Source organism: Ixodes scapularis, unplaced genomic scaffold (genome assembly GCF_016920785.2).
Source record: "Ixodes scapularis isolate PalLabHiFi unplaced genomic scaffold, ASM1692078v2 PGA_scaffold2__306_contigs__length_199485367, whole genome shotgun sequence".
Lineage (NCBI taxonomy): Eukaryota > Metazoa > Arthropoda > Arachnida > Ixodida > Ixodidae > Ixodes > Ixodes scapularis.
In genome coordinates this window covers 166,331,352-166,349,209 of record NW_024609857.1, presented here as the reverse complement: position 1 = coordinate 166,349,209, position 17,858 = coordinate 166,331,352, and the positions used below count along the sequence as shown (strand labels likewise).

Below are 17,858 nucleotides of genomic sequence, written 5' to 3'. Positions count from 1 at the left end.
CTTTAGTATGAATCGTTATGCTGGAGGTCTGCCAGCTTTCACAACTTTCGATTATAAAATCCTACCGTATTTACTCGCATAATAAACACACTTCTTTTTCCAGAAAAATTGACACACATTTGGTGGGGAAGGGGGGGGGGCTTTATTACGCAGGGTAAACATTTTGCACTTACACACTTTGTGCAAATATCATTAGGTGCCAATATGACACGGCAAGGTACCGTGGCAAGTCTCTACTGACGGAGGCGCACCCACGGCTTTTCGGGGCTGCGCCACACTATCCATGCTTTATAAATTATGAACCCTTTTAGGACGCTTTCGGCATGCCTTTTGCGTAAGGAAGAGCGCACTCAGCATGGAGAGAGACGCGACCGCTCTGAGGCCTATCCACTTTCACGATTTCCCTGTCCGAAAGCAGACCACAGATGAAGCCGTCTTCGTTGACATCATTGCATTCAATAGGCGAAGAATGTCTGGGCTGGGCAATTCCTCGGCTCAAGCTCTATCAAGTGCTCGCACCACTCGGTTTCACTGTTGCTAATTTCTGCAACTACGCACTTGCAGCCATTGCGAGAGTGGCTTGGCTTATTGTGAATTCCACTCGCAGATCTGGAGTGCTTTCCAAAATCCGTGAGGGAGGCAAAATCCCGCTCCATGGGGCCTGCTCCGAATTGACGAGGGGAAGATAAACTTGCATTTTTGGAGCGACCTCCCCCACCCCTCTCCCCACCGCCTCCCCCTCCGTTGTTCAAAATGGCCGCTGCTCAAACTTGACAAGCCCACCAATGCCTCAGCCGACTGATCTTTCCAACGACCATCGACAACTGTCACTGCTTAGTTGCAGAAATAACACGCGACACAGGCCGGGCGAAATTATACGTACCACAGCGCTCCTGTCACAAATAACGAAGACGTCCGCGTTCGGCACCATCACATACCTTTAGGCCGCTTCGAAGCAGCGGGGCACGAACAGCGATTGCCAGCGGTGGAGTTCAGATTTCTGGTACAAGTTTAATAAACACAGAGGTAATAAACCATCACCTGCACGGTCGTTGCCTAATCTCTTCTTGCTTTATTGCATGGGAAAACGCTGGCGCAATGCTCTGTAAAAAGGTAAACAATCATTGGCTGCAGAATGAACAGGCCTAACCTTGCACCTGCCTCCGCCTCCGGCTTTTCTGTCATTCTTTTTCTCGTTCTTCCTCGCTACAAAGTCCCAGCTTTGTATCCCTGATCCTTGCGAGGTACAAGCGTTAGAGCCGTCACAATCCCTCGTAAATAACCGACGCACCCGAACAGATCCAACTCGACGACCCGACCGGCCCGCCGACCTCTCCAACCTTGCCGCACATGCGCACTGCCGATTCAGAAGGAAATGACGTAGCGCTCTGTCAACTTCAGGAAAGATCTGTGAAATCCCGCAGAGCAAGTTCGGCGGGGTTTGGGTGCTCCGTCGAGCGGGGGTCGCCAGAGATCTACGAGCGGAAGATGACCAGCTCGAGCCAGATCTGCGAGCGGAATATGCGCACTCCAAATGGAGCGCTCGAGATCTGCGAGCGGAATTCACCATTAGCTTGGCTTGATCTGACCGCTTGGCGGCAAAAGAAAATTGACTTTGTCGCTAGCTAAGTTGGACACAATTCGAGACTCGCAGAGCCGAAAATTGGAAATGCAGTCGTTACATGAGGGGAAAAAAAAAAAAAAGTCAAAATATTGTTATTTGTTGTGGGGAGTGTGTTCATTATGCGAGTAAATATGGTGTATTATCTCTCTTCAGTTAGTAGTCTGCTCTGGCGGGCAGTTAGCTTTGTCGAGTGGGCTTCTGGCCTCCCTTGTGTACCGCACACCGCCAGAGCAGACTACAAACTGAAGAGAGATAATATACCATATTTACTCGCATAATGAACACACTCCCCACAACGAGTAACAATATTTTGACTTCTTTTTTTTTTTTTCCTCATGTAACGACTGCAGCGATTTTGCTTATCTTGCATCTCATGTTCCCCTTGTGGCCGATTCACAGTCGGACTGATCTGCGGAGAGATTGATCACGTGACGACATATCCGCTGTTCGTCCGTCTCCCAAGCGCACCCACACGAGGGAGACGACGAGCAGACGCCAGCGAGAAGGGACTGAACCTGTTTGCCACTCCAGAGTGCCACAAAAATCCAACTTCGCATTGTGGCACCGTTGTTCAAGAGAGAAATCTGTGTTTGCTAGCGCAACAAAGAAATGTATTGTACGCTGCTGGTAAGCACAGGTCGAGACAGAACACAGTGATAGCCTTCGCACAAGGCGACACTAGCTTTACTAACCCAAGGCATGACACTGACACAGTCATGGTCCTGCTCGAGAGGGGTTTGGCGTAAAAGCGACGGTGTTCTCAACTCGCAGAGGGGTGTTCGGAGTTGCCTTCACGGATTCCGCGCTCGTCCACAACACCACAGTCACAAGAAAGGTCTTGCTTGGTGAAAGGCTGCTTGGACGTGCAAGAATTATTGCAGCATGCTGGAGAAGTTTTGTCGGCAGTTTCTTGACACGTTCCCAGAGGAAGGGCCAGAACGTGCATCGCGTTAGCCGGACACCGTTTCTGCAGTTTCTTTCATGCGTCGAACCAAGAATAGTGCGACAAAATGAACCAGGGAATGCGCAAAACACAATGATGCGCCGTTTTTGGTTTAATTCTCCGAAAACACAAAACAAAACATTGCACCATTCCCAGACTAAACACTTTTCAAGTCAATCTCCCGCGAAAAATCCGCGAGTGAGAAGACTTCACTTCATGAGTCCGCGAACGAGGTGCAAATCGCAGGATCGGTGACATGACGGTCACAAGGTACATGGTCCGCGGACGAAATTCGTGATTTGGTCTGTCATGTGAATCTGGTATTAGCAGCTCACATGCTAAGGGGAAAGCTCTCCCTCAGTGCGGGACATAAAATATACGAGTGACCGGTATACAGTGATATAAGTGCTGCGCAAGGATGGTCCAGTTGCGTCATTTTGATGAATTCCCGCTTGCCTGCGCCTTGCTGCGCCCAAAGGGAAATGTTGCGCCAAAGTGGACAAATCTGCGAGCGAATTGGTGTTTGGAAGAGTTTTCATTGTCGTCTGGCAACTGTGGGAATCCAGTGGGGTTTTGCTGTCGCAATCTAATTCAGGTTTCAGGCTCCGCTGCATTGTTCCGCAGGGTCCGCACCAATTTTCCTGACATTCCCAACATGCCACAGTTTTAACACTTTAAGTTGCATTTCAAAGCGCACGAAACCCTTTCCCGAAACTAGTGACCTGGAAACCCCGTCGAAGCATTCTATAAAGGACAGCTTTATAGCTGCCTCTGATAGTCTACAACTTTACTGTCATATTTTTGGTACGCTACCCTCGAATGATGGCGCATTAAGGGGAGACACTACCTGGGAGGGTCAACTTTTGAACCCCTGGCTTAAAATGAATGAAATTTAGTGAGTGGCCTGCTGGTCATGGTAGATGGTGCAGAATGAAATTTCAGCACTGTACAATAATTGCGAAAGAAATTACAGTAGTCTTCATAAAGGACAAACATGCATTGTTTAGTCAATCTATCGTTAGAAAACTAAGATATAATCTCACTTTTTTTTTTGCTAGGTACAAAACAGAATGTTCATTGTATGCGCCTATGAAAAGATTTTAGTAAAAAGTCATTTATTTCTATAAAAATATTGTTCTGCAAAATCAATCTACTTTTCAGCCCTCTCTGTCTTAGACAAAATGTTACAAAGTTTTATAAAAGAAACCCATAAAATAAAAAAACAATCCCACAGGCACATTCCTCATTAAATTTCAGTCCAGAAAAACAAAGAATGGGCCTTTCCTTTAGTCCCATTGTCAAACGATAGCTTGACTAAAATGAAATTTATGCTGAAAAAATGGAACGGAGAAAAACGCATCTAAAGTTTCCACACCTCAGATATGCGTTTATTGCCTCAAAAAGGCCACTAAAACTGTCCAGGAGCATAGGTAGGACCCTCCTGGTTGAGGCGCTTCTGCTCAACAGCCACCGCTTCCAGCTTGCGTCGCTTGTGGGCGACCTTTGACGAGTCCAGGGCACTGGCTCTGGACCTGGCAAGTCGGTGCTGGGTCACCTTTCTTGTCTGGGACTCGTGGTGGCTCCCGGCTTCCATCTCCATTTCAAGGAGAGCCCTCTCCATTCCTTTCGGTCCCATATTAAAATCCAGGACAGCTAGGGCCACTGCCGTCTCAATCGTCTGAAGTGAAGCAAACTCGGTCTTTGGACATCTTTTCCATACAAGGGCATTGAAAGACTCGTTGGCGTTTTGGGTCTTCATCCGTGCGCACCTGGCCAACAATTCTTTCTGTGCCAAGCGGTTGTACAGTGGCACAACCTCCTTGGCCACCTCCTTAGAGAAAGCCGGCCGGTGGGGCTTTGCACTTGATGGTTTGCCAGACGCTTGGAGTGCCAGGTGGCGGTTGTGGTGGCACCTGCCACCACAACTAACACAACGCATGCCCCCTTGGGGCATGCGTTGTGTCGAGGCTCTTCATCCGTTGAGTACATGTGCAGCAGAGTTGCGAAGACGCCTCGCTGCATAGCCGTCACATCCGGGGCGTTTTCCTTGAGGGCGCTGGCGTAGTAATTTGTCATCCGCTTCATTACCACGTTGGTCAGTTTGCCTCGTCCCCCCCAGTCCTTTCTTGGCTTTCTTGAGTTTTTCCAGTCCGGCATAAACTCTCTTTGCAACATGGTTTACACAATCTTCTTTGGCAACCTCCTTGTCATACAGCTGGAGTGCAGAGACATGGTTGTAGGCTTTGCTGTCACCATCGCAGAGGATAGTTGTGTACTGGAGGTTGTGGAGACCTACTGATCGACTAAAGATAACCTCCGCTGCTTGCACTTCCATGGCATTTGCTGAGCCATCGAAGTTTTTCTGGCACTGGTGTTTTTCCAGCCACTCCTTGTAGCCTTCTGACCCCTCTTTGGGTCCAATCCTACAATCATGGCAATAATTGCTGACAACAGCATAGTCGAGAACGAGGCCCGTCTCCAGCTCTATGGCGACGCCAACGCCGAAATGTGACGTGTGGCCTCGCTTATGCCATGTCCCATCATAACTGACGGACACATCTTGCAGTGCTTCATCATCAAGGGTTGGTTCACCGTCGGGGTTGGTTCCCAGTGCCTTCCGCACCATCCGCGCGGCCTCCTTCATCACGTTAGACGCCGCTCGCGTGGCCGCGTCGTGCACCTTTGTCGCAATTTTTTGGTAAGTCTTGAGGTGCATCGGTGGCGGGGCATTTAGTCCGGTAAAAAAGTTGGTTAGTTTGGTGAAACCGATGCCACAGTTCCGAGAAACAACTCCAAGGCGCGCTGCAAGTTCGGTTTGTTGCGTTCCATCAACGGTCGACGAGAGCGGCGCCAAGACAACGACTCCGCACATAGAGCACTCGACTGCAAACGCCAGACGAGCTCCCACACCAGTTTCCCGAAGTTGGGGACCACCAGCACGACAAGTTGGACAGAGCAGCGCTTCAACCAGGCTTTGCACACAGGACACGTCCAACAAACGGTAGCCGGCTGCACTGTCACCGGAAGCTTCCCTGGGATTTTCTCCATCGCGCCCGCCGCTTTCGCCGGCCTCAAAAAAGCTAACCTTCCGCTCAAACGCAGTGAGCGTGTCCGCGTTGCAAAACGATGCACTTTTGGATGCTGGCGCTGGGGCTGGGGCCGCGAGATCCGCTCGAACCGGCGAAGATCTCTGACACACAAGCACGTTGTCATCGGCGGCGGCGGTGGCTGCTTTCTTTGGACCGTTCCGTCCTCGTGCTTTCGTAAATCGCAAGCGGCGGCCGTATTGTTTCCGCGTTCCCGACTTTACCACAGGCATAGCGTCAAAATGTAACAAAGTCCAACAGAAAGTTCGCGATCGGAACTGAGACGTGACAATGTTACAACGCAGGCTTCAAACAAGAACTAACGTGCGAACGGCGAGTCGGCGAACACGCAGAGTGCGGGGACCAATGGGAGCTCAGGTTTCAACATTCCGGCCAATAGAGGACCGTGTACCTTTTATTTTTCGCAAAAACGCTCAGATTTCGACGGGGTTCCCAATCGTTTTCCAGCGCGCTCGCTTATTCTTGAAAGACGACGAGTGCCAGTGCCGAAAATAGAAGAGATAAGCATTCGAACGAGAGTATGATCTGCTCGCTAGGCCTAGCGTATGCGGAGAGCTTCCAAAGTAAAATGTGTAAATATTGCCCGACTCTGCGCCCGCGCCCCGTCGTTTTGTACCGGCTCGCGTCACCGGCGCGCCGAAAATAATTTATAACAAAATAACTATGCAGCGGACGTAAATAAAACTTCGTAAAAGTATGCTTCAGAAGTTGATGAACTTAATAACACCATTTTTCAAAATCAACTTTTTTAAAAAAAAAAAGTCTATTTTTGTGGTCGTGTCTCCCCTTAAAAGGGGACACGACTCCTTGAAAAAAAAAAAAATGACAAAAAATCACAGTTTTAAAATTATGTTTTTTAATATCTACAGGTATTTTCGCATCTTTTATCAAAGTATTATCGCAAGATACGCCCTATTTATTTTGGGGTATTGATTTGAAATATCTAAACGGAGATGCTTCCTCCGAAAAAAGCAAAAGAAAAAGGTACAATTTGACCGCCGGTAGCTCGAGAACAACGTGATAGAAAGGGGGCATCTTGGTCTCATTTGAAAGCTCCGCTCCCGCTCTTTCTTCTCCCGCCGTTGACGATGCTAGGCGGCTATTGGCCGCCGAGAACGAAGCACAAATAAAAAACTAAATCTTGCCACGCGGTTGGCTGTTTCGGATCACGTGTGCAAATGGCACTTTCTCATTGGCTGTTAGGGTTACGCAGCGTCTGCTTGTTGTTTCCGATCCGCCATCTTGTTTGATTCCCGTGCGCGTCTCTGACCATGCCGATCACAACAACTCCATGGAGAAAGTTTCACACAGCCCACAAGTTTGGAAAAAAAATGAAAAAAGGGCCCGAGGAAGCTAATCCACGGCGCAGTTCAACTTCCCGCGAGCCTGAACGTCGACGACGAGGTGCGGGAGCCCGAACACGAAGATGTCGCATCGACGGTGCCGTCGACATCCGTGACTTCAAGCGAGCGAGTGCGGCTCGACACGGTGATGCTCAGCGCTTCGGAGATCGATGAGAAAGAAAAAAAAGCCGAGGAAAAACTCGAACAACTTTTGTCGACGTCCGCTACGACGCGGAAAGCTGCCCTGATGGCCGGCGTCTCGGGCGCCGATCAAGAAGCTCCCGAGAGTACAGAGTTTCATCGTCGTGAACTCGCTTCTTCAACTCGCGAGGTGTAAAGCTTGTTGCGGCGATGTCGAACTCATAAAATGCGATCACGAGTATGGACTTGCAGTAAAACTCAAGCTCTGTTGCAAGATGTGCGGGGATGTCGCATCCGAGTGGAGTTCGCCGCGGGTAGCAGTAAAAATCTGTCCGTGAACGTTTTTTGCTGTTTCCTCGAAATGAACTTTTTGCGTAGTTTGCTATTTTGCGGAAACCGTATCCCGGCCTTTACACAACCAATCTTCCTAATTCTTTCTTGCTTTGGTAAGTGTATAAGTGGGGTATCCAATAAGGGGTTTAATTGCATCAACCTAGGCATCAGTATTTTTTGTTAGCACCTCCAATATAGATTGTAAAAATTAATTTATAAACTGAAAATTTCGAAATGGCGTAAAAATGTTATAAATAATCATGGAGCCTTCATTTATACCTTATTGGATTCTGTGGACCTTCTAGTTTACAGAGATATATTCCTTTTTGAGTTTTGTCTTTATAATGTTTTGGAATCTCGGCCATAAAATGTTCAAATAAAATAGTTAATTTTATCAAAACTAACCAAGCTATTTTAAAACAAAGTACATATTTGTCATTAGAATGGGAAGATGATTATGCTCTATAAATGCCATTTGGACTGGACCATAAATAAAAAGAAAAGCTCAAGAAGCAGTGTTTCCTCTAAGGGGGGACACTACCCAGAGAAAAAAAGATTCTTCAAAAAACATTGATTTTGAAAAATTACATATTTACATTCATCTACATCCAGAAAGTATTCCCAGAAATTTTCACTAGTTTACACTGCATAGTTAATTTTTTATAAATTATTTTCTGTCCACCAAAGCTAAAGGAAAGGTAGGGTATGGAGCACTTTGAACACATTTTTCTCTGTTCCACTTTTTTGTATAAATTCCATTTTAGTCAATCTATCGTTTGAGAATGGAAATACAGGCAAGGCTCGTTCTTCACTTTTCCTGACTGAAATTTAATAAGGAATGCGCCTATGGAGTTTGTTTGTCACTTTACGGATGTCTTTTATAAAAAATGTTGACATTTTGTCGGAGACACAGAAGACCAAAAAGCTGACCAATTTTTCAGAAGAGAAAATTGATAGAAATCAATTACTTTTTACAAAAGCCTTTCCATAGGCGCACCTCCAAGGCATTCTGCTACATATCTAGCGAATAAAAATCTTTAATATTGTGATAGTTTTCTGACGATAGATTAACTAAACAGTGTAGGGGTGTTGCTCATAGAAGCTGCCCTAATTTCCTTCCCACTTAACCGACAGACCTAAAATTTTGTTATGCACCCTCTAGCGTGACCACCAGCCTACCCTGTAAATTTCATTAATTTTAAGCCAAGGGTTCAAAAGTTGACCCTCCCAGGGGGTGTCTCCCCTTAAATTGGTTTGCAAGATCGGGAACGTCTGTCTTGGCTTTCAAATCAAATTGTTTTTACTGGCTCGATATTCAGCTGAAAAGGGGCAGCGGTTGAACTGTGCCCTTTGGACATTTCGGACGGCGCAGCCATCTTGTTTGAGGACATTGAGTGTTGGTCCGCTCTAATCACATACTAAAAAAAGTTACGCCGCTGTTTTATCGGACGCCACTCGTCCAGAAAAGCGAGGAATTTGTACCGTCGAAATTGGCCTTTTTCTAGATGCAGTTTTGTGTGCAGGGTGCCTAGTTGTGAGTGGTCTGTTACTGGAGTCTGGGAGGGAGAAGGGACAGAGGGAAGGGAGTGGTCGAGCAGAGAGAAGCAGGGCGGCCTCTGGAGACGAAGGTTGTTGCAGATGGAGGTGTACAAGCCGGCCCGCGACGTGAACAAGCCCAAGCGTCCAGGCACGGCCTTCATGCTCTTCATGGCCGACTTCCGCAAGGAGATGGCTGGCAAGGAGCCCGAGGGGGGCGTGGCTGCCCTGGCCAAGCTCGGTGAGTTTAGATTGGGGATGAACGGAACTGCTCATTTTCTTTTCACTCTACGTCCTCGCATGCCAAGCATCTGCCGTAATACCTTGAGGGACCTACAATCTGAAGGAAAGAAGGGGGCGTGCGAGAAAAAAGAAAGATGTTAGATTCTGCGACCTGCGAAAAACTTGCGATTGCAGGGAGGGCCGACGAACCAAAGACGGCCGTTCTGCCCAGTCGGCGACACAATCTCCCGTAGTGGCTAAGTAACGCCATTTCGGCCAAGGTGCCCGGGACCCCGCAATTACTAGACGTGTTTGGTGTTTCCGTAAAAATTGACGGTGCCAAAAGTAACCTCTCTCAGGGCATTACAGTAAGCGGCTGGAGTCTCGGGAAATCTTACTTCGTCCGCTTGAAGCTACGCGCTTCGGCAGACCGGTACGTGTAGACCGCATATAACATATGTCTCGGGAGTCGCGAGAATCCGCACTATAAGCGGTACCGCGCTATAACCAAAACATCAATTTTTCAGGCCAAAATACATGCCATGAGACAACTTACCTTTGTAAAATGATTTATTTTATGTTAGATGAAAAATTAAGCTTAGTTTGAGGACAGTCTTTATTTCACCAGACTAGTACAGTTCTGTCTCAAGTATGTCACACATTTTGAAAGAAATGAGCGGCTTTTGCCTGGCGCAGCCTTTTAACGGCATCGCGGGTTGCGGACGGACATTGCGAGCGTTCAGGATTGCTAAGCCTAATCACTTTTCTCCGGTGATGAAAACGCGTGAAAATTCGCATCCTTCATTCGGTACGCGCCAGTAATACCTTGAACTTGAGCACACGCATGAAATGCACTAAATAAGAAATCCGGGCGATGTTCGAGGAGACAAATGCTTAGAAAGCACCACTGTAGTCGAAGTAAACAAACACAGGCGTTTCTGCCGTCTTGAGAGCGCCGCCACGACATCGCCGCACGAGTAGGTGGATCTTCTCTTCTAGTGCGTGCTGGGTTATAATAGCGACATACAACGAAAATTCACAGTCAAGGATAGCGCTTTTACGCAGAACGATGAGATGAACGCCGTCTACGACGACGATCACAACCGACGCCATGTTTGCGGATAGCAGCAGCCGGCCCGCGACCGGCATGCAACGTGCGCGATCACTTCTCTTCGACCTGTGATTGGTCTGTCGTTGCAGTTGTTTGTTTCTTTGTTTCCAACGCAGCGGAGGTGGTGGAGGGACGCACGCACGTGAACGACACATGCGTGCGTCCCTCCGTTGCTACGGCAACTGCAGCCTCCCTCACCGCTTCTAGAGTAACTGCTTCTCCCCGCGAGTGCCCCTTGCGGCTCGCGCCGTCAGCGCCGTTGTCTACTGTCGCACAGGGAAGCGTGCTCGCTGCTCCGGTCGTCGGCGCGGCCGGCGGGCTGTGCCAAAAACCGCACTATAACCGGTATTTCCCTTCGCGCGCCTGCATTTTAAAGGGGCGGTGCAACGATTTTATGATTAAAATAATTTGCATCTCGTCATTTTTACGTTGTTTATCGTGTCCCGGAGAATAGCGAAAACACTTCCTTCATTAAAAATGTCGCGATTCCGCTGCTTAATCGCAAAGCAAAGGTCGAGCTTTTTCCCCCGCCTGCAGCCCCAAGTGGCAGCCGAAGGAACTACGGCGGAAAGATTACGTGACCTCGCTCGGCTCTAAGCCGCAGCATAGCGCCCGCTAATGCACGCAGAGAGAGGGAGCGGAAGCGTCCTCCGAGATAGCACAAGGGAAGCTACACGGCACTCCGAATGACGTCACTGGGAGTGCGACCAGGTGTGACCCTGAAGGCTGGGAGTGAGTTGAGGGGTGCCCGAAATACCGATCTTTATCTTTTTTTTACGCAAAAACTAGGACACGCAGGCGAAATCGGTTTTCTGTTCTTCAGAAGTGTCTGGGGGCAACTTCCAGAAATCTTTGACCGAAGTCCGAAAATCATTGCACCGCCCCTGTAAGCGGTATGTAATTACATGGAGTTCTATGGGAGGCGAACCGGTGGTTTGAAAAAACCGCGTTATACCAGGTCCTGCACTATAAGCGGTTACGTTGTAAGTGGTCTATACTGTACGTAATTACAGACGCGCAAGGGGTAGGGTCGGGTGACGAAAGGGAAACTCCCACTGCACCGTCAGCTCTGGGTGTGCTGTTCTTTTTTTGCCGCGCCGAGCCAAGTCTCGGTGGCACAGCGCATTTTGGAGCGTGCCGACGACGACTGAGGATGACTGCTGCAGCTAACCCAGGCACAACCTGAAGGTCGTGGCACTTGGGGAATCATCTTCATTTTCGGCGTGCTTTTTGAAGAGGGTCGAACGTCATTTTGCGAACTTTGGCCACTAAGCGCTCCTTTGATTCGCATACTCCTTTAGGCCAACATTGCGTATTCTTTTGAGAGGAACGGGGGAACAAGACCTTGACATTTGTGACCGACTCTTTGCAGTCGCACGATTTCGTGGGTTTTGATGAATATAAATGGACTTCTTCCAAAACCGACGAGCCCCATTGTGGCGAAATACCACGCAGTGCACTCTGGGAACTAGTTGGCCACTCAGTTTCGGTTCCGACTGAGCAGCTTCATCTCGTGCTATCACGCCGCGACCGAACGCGCTGCTTACGTTTTCGATTATGTGACCTTTTACGAATTTATGATACAATCATTTTCGAGCGATACAAAACTAAGACCGGGGCACTTTCCTTGGTTCCCAAAACACCGGATATTGCGCGTGAGTAAGCAAACTTAGTAAGACGTGGCTTAGTTGCCTCTCCCCACGAATGCATCTTGGAGCTCAATGTCAGTAATCCCGTCTAGTACCAGTGATGTATGCATTCTTATTGCTTGCTACAGCTTCTTGATTCGTACACAAGCAAGATCCCCGAGCTTTGCAACGTTGAAATTCCCAGCACTAGCTCGTCCAGATACCTTGAAACGATAACAGAAAGGCTCAAGTACAAAAATAGAACAAGCATGCGTTAAGACAAGCTATACGTCTCTGGCTTGTGCTAAAGCTTCGAGGTCTGGCCATTTAGTTTAGAGACCACAAATGACGCTCCGGGACTAGAAAACATGAAATAACGGCCATTTATAGCCCACGCTCTGTGTATAATCTCTTGTCGAAGTGTCGATCAAAACCGATACTATGCCACTCTCCTCCCTGGCCAACTAGTTCCCAGAGTGCAATGCGCGTTGTGTTGCATGCAGGGCTTTATGGAAGTAGTCTATTGTGGAAACATTTAGTGGGCGCAACATTTTACGGTCGGGAGTGCCGTGCCATTTGCGCCAAATTGCACCACGGACGAAGTCTGGTACACCTTACGCCAAAATGGCATTTTTGCTGAGAATTGCGCCACACCTGCACCAAGATGGGCTTAAAGCAAAAAAAAATGGCATTTTATTATTGGTCGACCTTAACGTTTGGAGAAGCGGAAGGAAAGAAACATTGTACAAATATGAATTTCACAGTGTCTCTACTCGCCGTATAGACCAACATGTGATCGTGACGTCATGCGACTGCGGTGGCGCTGTCAACAGCACTGCGCATGCGCTTCACTTCACACCAGACATGTACAAATTACTCAAAAAAGGTAGTTAAGTTACTGAGTATCGACGCCAAAAGTAATTGGAGTAGAGTAGAAATTACGCATTTGTAATAGTAATTGAGTAAACTACTAACTACTGTAAAAAGTAGCGAGTTACTTTGAAGTTACTTTTGAAGTTACTTTTTTATATTTTTGTGGTAGCAAAATGAACATCAATTTTGATCAATGAAAAACCCTGCGAGCCTAAAATGAATGCAGTCTATTTATGTCTTGCGTTTTCGCCAAAATAGTTTATTCGCTCGCACAAGCAATTGACTTTCAAAGTTCTTGATAGGAGAGTTTTCCCCTTTTCCTTCTAAAGACGTCCCCAGCCAAGCTAAATAGACGTTCCACCGACGGGCTGGATGGAACGGCAGCGTTGAATTTGAGAAACCGGCTGTGCAGGGTCGGGTAAGCGAGTGTCGGCATCTTAGGTGCCCATGACGAAACATGTGAGGTTTGCCTCGGGTAGAGGGTCTTTTATAACAAACTTTCCTCCTTTTTTCTTTCTTCTTCGTCAAGTTGAGATTGTTATGACTAGCCCCTCTTTATTCCGACGTCGTTCTGAGAGTACGCTGAGCGAGTGCACCAGACCGTCAAGGGTTCAAGTCTCGCGCCACGACGATGAAGGCATCCGGACGACTGCGCGTCCCGTTGTAGTGCTAGTGCTACGCTACTGAAAAAACAAATTGTTTCGGTTTAACAGAAGATGAACCGAAGTATACTTCGCCGCTGACGCCGGGTCCAACAAAAGGATCTCCCAAGGGTAACTCGCAATCGTCGCCGGCGACTACAATATTCTGACGCGCCTGACACGCCTGACAAGTAAATCGTTTTTAACAAAGAGGAGGTCTCCCAGGCATGGATGGTCGGAAGGACGCGAAGGATTACGTGAACAAACATCGTCGCTCGTATACAATTGCAACTGAAAGCGGGAACGTGCTCCCATGGACGGATTATCCGTACCAGGGTTTGTGCGCGGGGGAGTCCGGCTTTGCAAAGGCGTATGTGCTGACGACAAGGCGATCGTGGGAACAGACGCCCAGCTGCGAGGTCATTCCAGTGGCGCCTCCCGTGGAACCTACTGCTTGAGTCAGAACTCACTAAAGACAGACAACATGAAATCAACAACTCTCGGAGTGTCCCCGTCTTTCACGGTTGCAGCTGGAAATGCGGCGCCTGTGTGCATTACCGGATTAGGTCAATACCCGACCAAGGCTTGTTAAGCATCTCTTCCTGCATTCGTGCGTGCCGGTGTTATGTTTTGGCTGCTCGTCGCCACCTTGGTCCAAGGACGCCTAATGAAACTTCATCTGCAGACGTCTTATTCATTTCTGCGCTCAAACTTTCGTGATGGGCGAAATTTGCACCATATAATTTCAAAAGTAGTTAGTAATTTGAGTAGAAGTTCCCTGAAAAAAGTAGTTAAATTAAACTACTAATTACCCGTATAAAGTTGTAATTGAAAGTTACCAAGTTACTCGGAAAAGTAGTTAAACTACAGTAGTTCGAGTAGAGTAGTTGAACTACGTCCAAGTCTGCTTCACACGAATTAGGTTTCTGCACATGCACAGTGCCCACACCTGGTGTGGGCAAATGCAAGCTTGTTTGTAAACAGTGTGTCAGTCTATAGCTTGTGTGGTCAGAGCACAGTCGAATGCTCAAACACATTCAACCACGAACTAAAAGCGCGAGTCATTTGCTGCACTTGATTGGCTTACCCAATGAAAGAACACATACATGAAGATGACGCATTATGTAGCGCTTTGGAGCTGCGAATCGACCGGCCAGAGCCGCTGGCGCTGAGCATCAACCGCTCTGGCTGGTTGATCGCCGACATTGCCTAAATTTCCAGACAGTGTCGTCGATGTCGGGAACTAAGGCTGCCGAGAAAACTTTGCAAAATAGTGCATATGCCGATTCCTGCTATTGCGATGAAACTGAACCAGGGTCTTGTGCTCCCGATAAGATTGCTCGATTATCGTGCCCTCGTTCCGTGGCTGCAGAGTACCGTGGCACTTGTGCAGTTCGCTTCAACGTTCTCGGCGTGCGCGTGTCGAGCTTCACCGCTTTGCATCGGAGTGCTAGAGCTGCGGCTGACCTGGGAGAGGGCCCGGCTTAGCGCAAATTGTGCTCGCGATTATTACGGGTTAAACTTCCTTGTCCAAATTGTAAGATAATCTCTAACCCGAAAGAAAAAAAAAAGGAAAAAAATATGAGGGGAGAAAGAGAGAGGACAAAACGAGGATCCATATATATTTCAATGGATACGGTAGTCACGGTAGTTCCCGTGCAGCTGTTGATCCAAAGAGCAGAGAGCTTTGATGCAGCTCTGGTTCCCAGTGCCGCTAAAGAGTAGTGTCACGGCCTACAGGGGTCTATTTTTTAAATACTTTGCCAATTGCAATGAAACGTTTACCATATGTTAGTTATGCAAATTTGGGAGGGCATGCAAAATTTCAACCAACAAGGAAGATTTTGAGCCAAGTTAGGGTGCAATATGCAGCACCCATGAAAAAAATGTATCAATTAAAAAAGAATTACAACTTTTTCTGTATATATGTAATGTTCAATAAGTGATGAACGAAGTAAGGTATGTAGCAATATTTAATATAGCAAGCCTCGGCATAAAAACGGAAAGTTTAAAAATGGCTTCATTTTTCTCTCGTATGACTTTTTCTAGAATCAAATTTTCTTGATGAACAACTGCAGGGGTGGAACGGCTGCGCCATTTGCGCCATTTTGCGCCAGACGCATGTGTCTGCGCCACCCTGCGCCATGTTGCAGAAACTGCGCCACAGCCAATACCTCGCGCCATTATGCGCCAAATCGCATGACGTGCGTCGAAAAAAGTTTTTAGTTTGTCTTGGTTTTCTGTTTTATTACTCGAATGGGGCAGCAATGAGCGCGTTTAGCCTGGTTGGCCTTGCAATCCTTTGTTCCGTTTATTCTCCCTGTGTATCCCGAGTCGGAAACGCGATAAAAAAAAATCGGATTCTAAGCGCTACACCACCTGCCACTGGATTGTTATTTTTCAACCATAAGCTGTGAAGCTTGTCGACTGAGGTGAGGTCGAGTCGTTAAGCGTCATATTGCCTGAGGCTCTGCGGCCTGGGATCCGAGATCCGGACGTCAGCCAGTTGAAAACAAATTAGCAAAATATTCCTTTTTAGTACTTCATCGTTAGAAGTTGGAATTTTATTTTCGCAAGATAAATCGTGATTTGATAGAACTGAAACGCGGTCCGATCCGAACCCTTGCCGACGAGCACCTCTTACGCGAGTGGTAGATCTACTCTGCGTACTTTAACCTTGCTCCTGCTTATCGCTTCAAATACGATAACTTCGTTAATCGTAGTCTGCTGCTTCGATATCGAGTTGCACAATAGGATAAACTCGAAATTCGTTGCCCTGTTCCTCCGCGCAACTGCACGTCCGTTGCTTACGCACGTCACGTGGTTCGCACATATAATTACTAAGTCGAGCACGTGTGGGTTGTGCGATAAGCAGTTCTAGTTCGCATTTTGAGCAGCTGAAAGCCACTGAGAAGATATGAAGGACGCTATTCTTTAGAAACGTAGGGTACTTGCTTTTTTGATTCTCATTAAGGCTCGCAAAGTTTCAAGTTTTCGCATCTGTTACACTCTTATCCCATCTACCTAGGTCTCTAACCACTCATGGTCATCTGTGCTGCTAAGCGCGATTGAAATTGCTCCCGTTCTTGTCTAAGACACAAGCTGAAGTGCAATGAAAACTGATCTGAGCTGCTCCTAGCCTGCTCCAGAACGTAGTTTAAGCTGCTCCAAACCTGCTCCAAAACAGCTGTTTCAGCTGCTCCCAAGTACATTTCATGAGTTCCACCCCTGAACTGAAAATTATTAAAAACAAAGTACCTTAGTAAATTTTCCAATAACTTTCACTCCAGACAAGCAACACTTCAGGAGTCTCAGTCCAAACTCTAAAAAAATGATATCTTTTCAAAAATGAAAAAGTGTTCAAAATGGCAAACTGAGAAAAATGAGTTTGAAAGTTCAAACAGTGTTCGGCTGAAAACAGTGCTTACTATATCATCTAGAATGCTCCATTTCCTTTGTTTGGGCCTTTCCGATCTTTTGGGTGGCCTTCGCAGCTTGCACGGCGTGATGGCTCCCTGGCCCGATTCCCATCACGAAAAGGGCATGCTCAAAGCCTTGAGTCATTTTCATAGAGTGACTGGACGGTCATATTAGCAATATATAAGCACCACCGCAATGCTAGCGAACCTTGAACACACTCTACATTCTTTTCGATCGTTAGTTTGCTTAGAATCGTCGCTCGGTTTTTACATACCTGCCATGGAACATAGGTCTGGGCCTTCATCGTTCAGTGTTAAAGAAAAATGCTGTAATTAAAGCAATTACACTTTTACAATATTAATAAACGTACATACTATCCGGTACAACCGAAATAATAAAAGTTATTCAGGTTATTTTCGGGCGAAGAGACAAATTTCATGCGAGTTTTCCCATAGGAATGCACAGGAGCACCGCAAAAGTAGACTGGTTGCTGTCTGCTTCAATTTGCCTCCCGGAAGTTGCATAGACACTAGCGCCAGTTGAACCTCTAGCATACATTATAATAACTCTATGGCACACATACCCAACAAAAATAGTTTCCAGTTTTTTTTTTTTTTTTTTTTTTTTTTTTTTTTAAATGTAATAGAATGCTTTCTCAATGTTTTTGGGAAAATACATGTACCATGAAACACAAAATATAGCAGGAAAAGACTAGAATTTAGCCTCCGGGAGCATTTGAAACTGCGCCTACGCAGGCTGCACCTATTGAAATCAAGTCCACTTGGCTATAGGGTTAGGAGGGATGCCGGTGAGAATCTAGAATGAAACTCAGTGACTGGGCTCGAAAGCGGTTTGTTGCCCCTGGGGTCGAGTGCTTTTTTTTTTTTTTTTTTTTGAAAGGTGTATATATGATAGACTACGTTATCCTCATTGACT

General features: G+C 47.1%; 1 protein-coding gene across 2 annotated transcripts in view; it reads left to right on the top strand.

Annotated features, from left to right (window-relative positions):
* Positions 1 to 17,858, top strand: part of LOC115318894 (high mobility group protein DSP1) — a 43,884-nt gene that overhangs the window by 18,677 nt on the left and 7,349 nt on the right. For both annotated transcript variants that reach the window (XM_029978610.3, XM_029978603.3), the window contains exon 4: positions 9,130 to 9,268. In XM_029978610.3, coding sequence (XP_029834470.1) covers positions 9,130 to 9,268 — 139 coding nt within the window. The remainder of the gene's footprint in view (positions 1 to 9,129; positions 9,269 to 17,858) is intronic.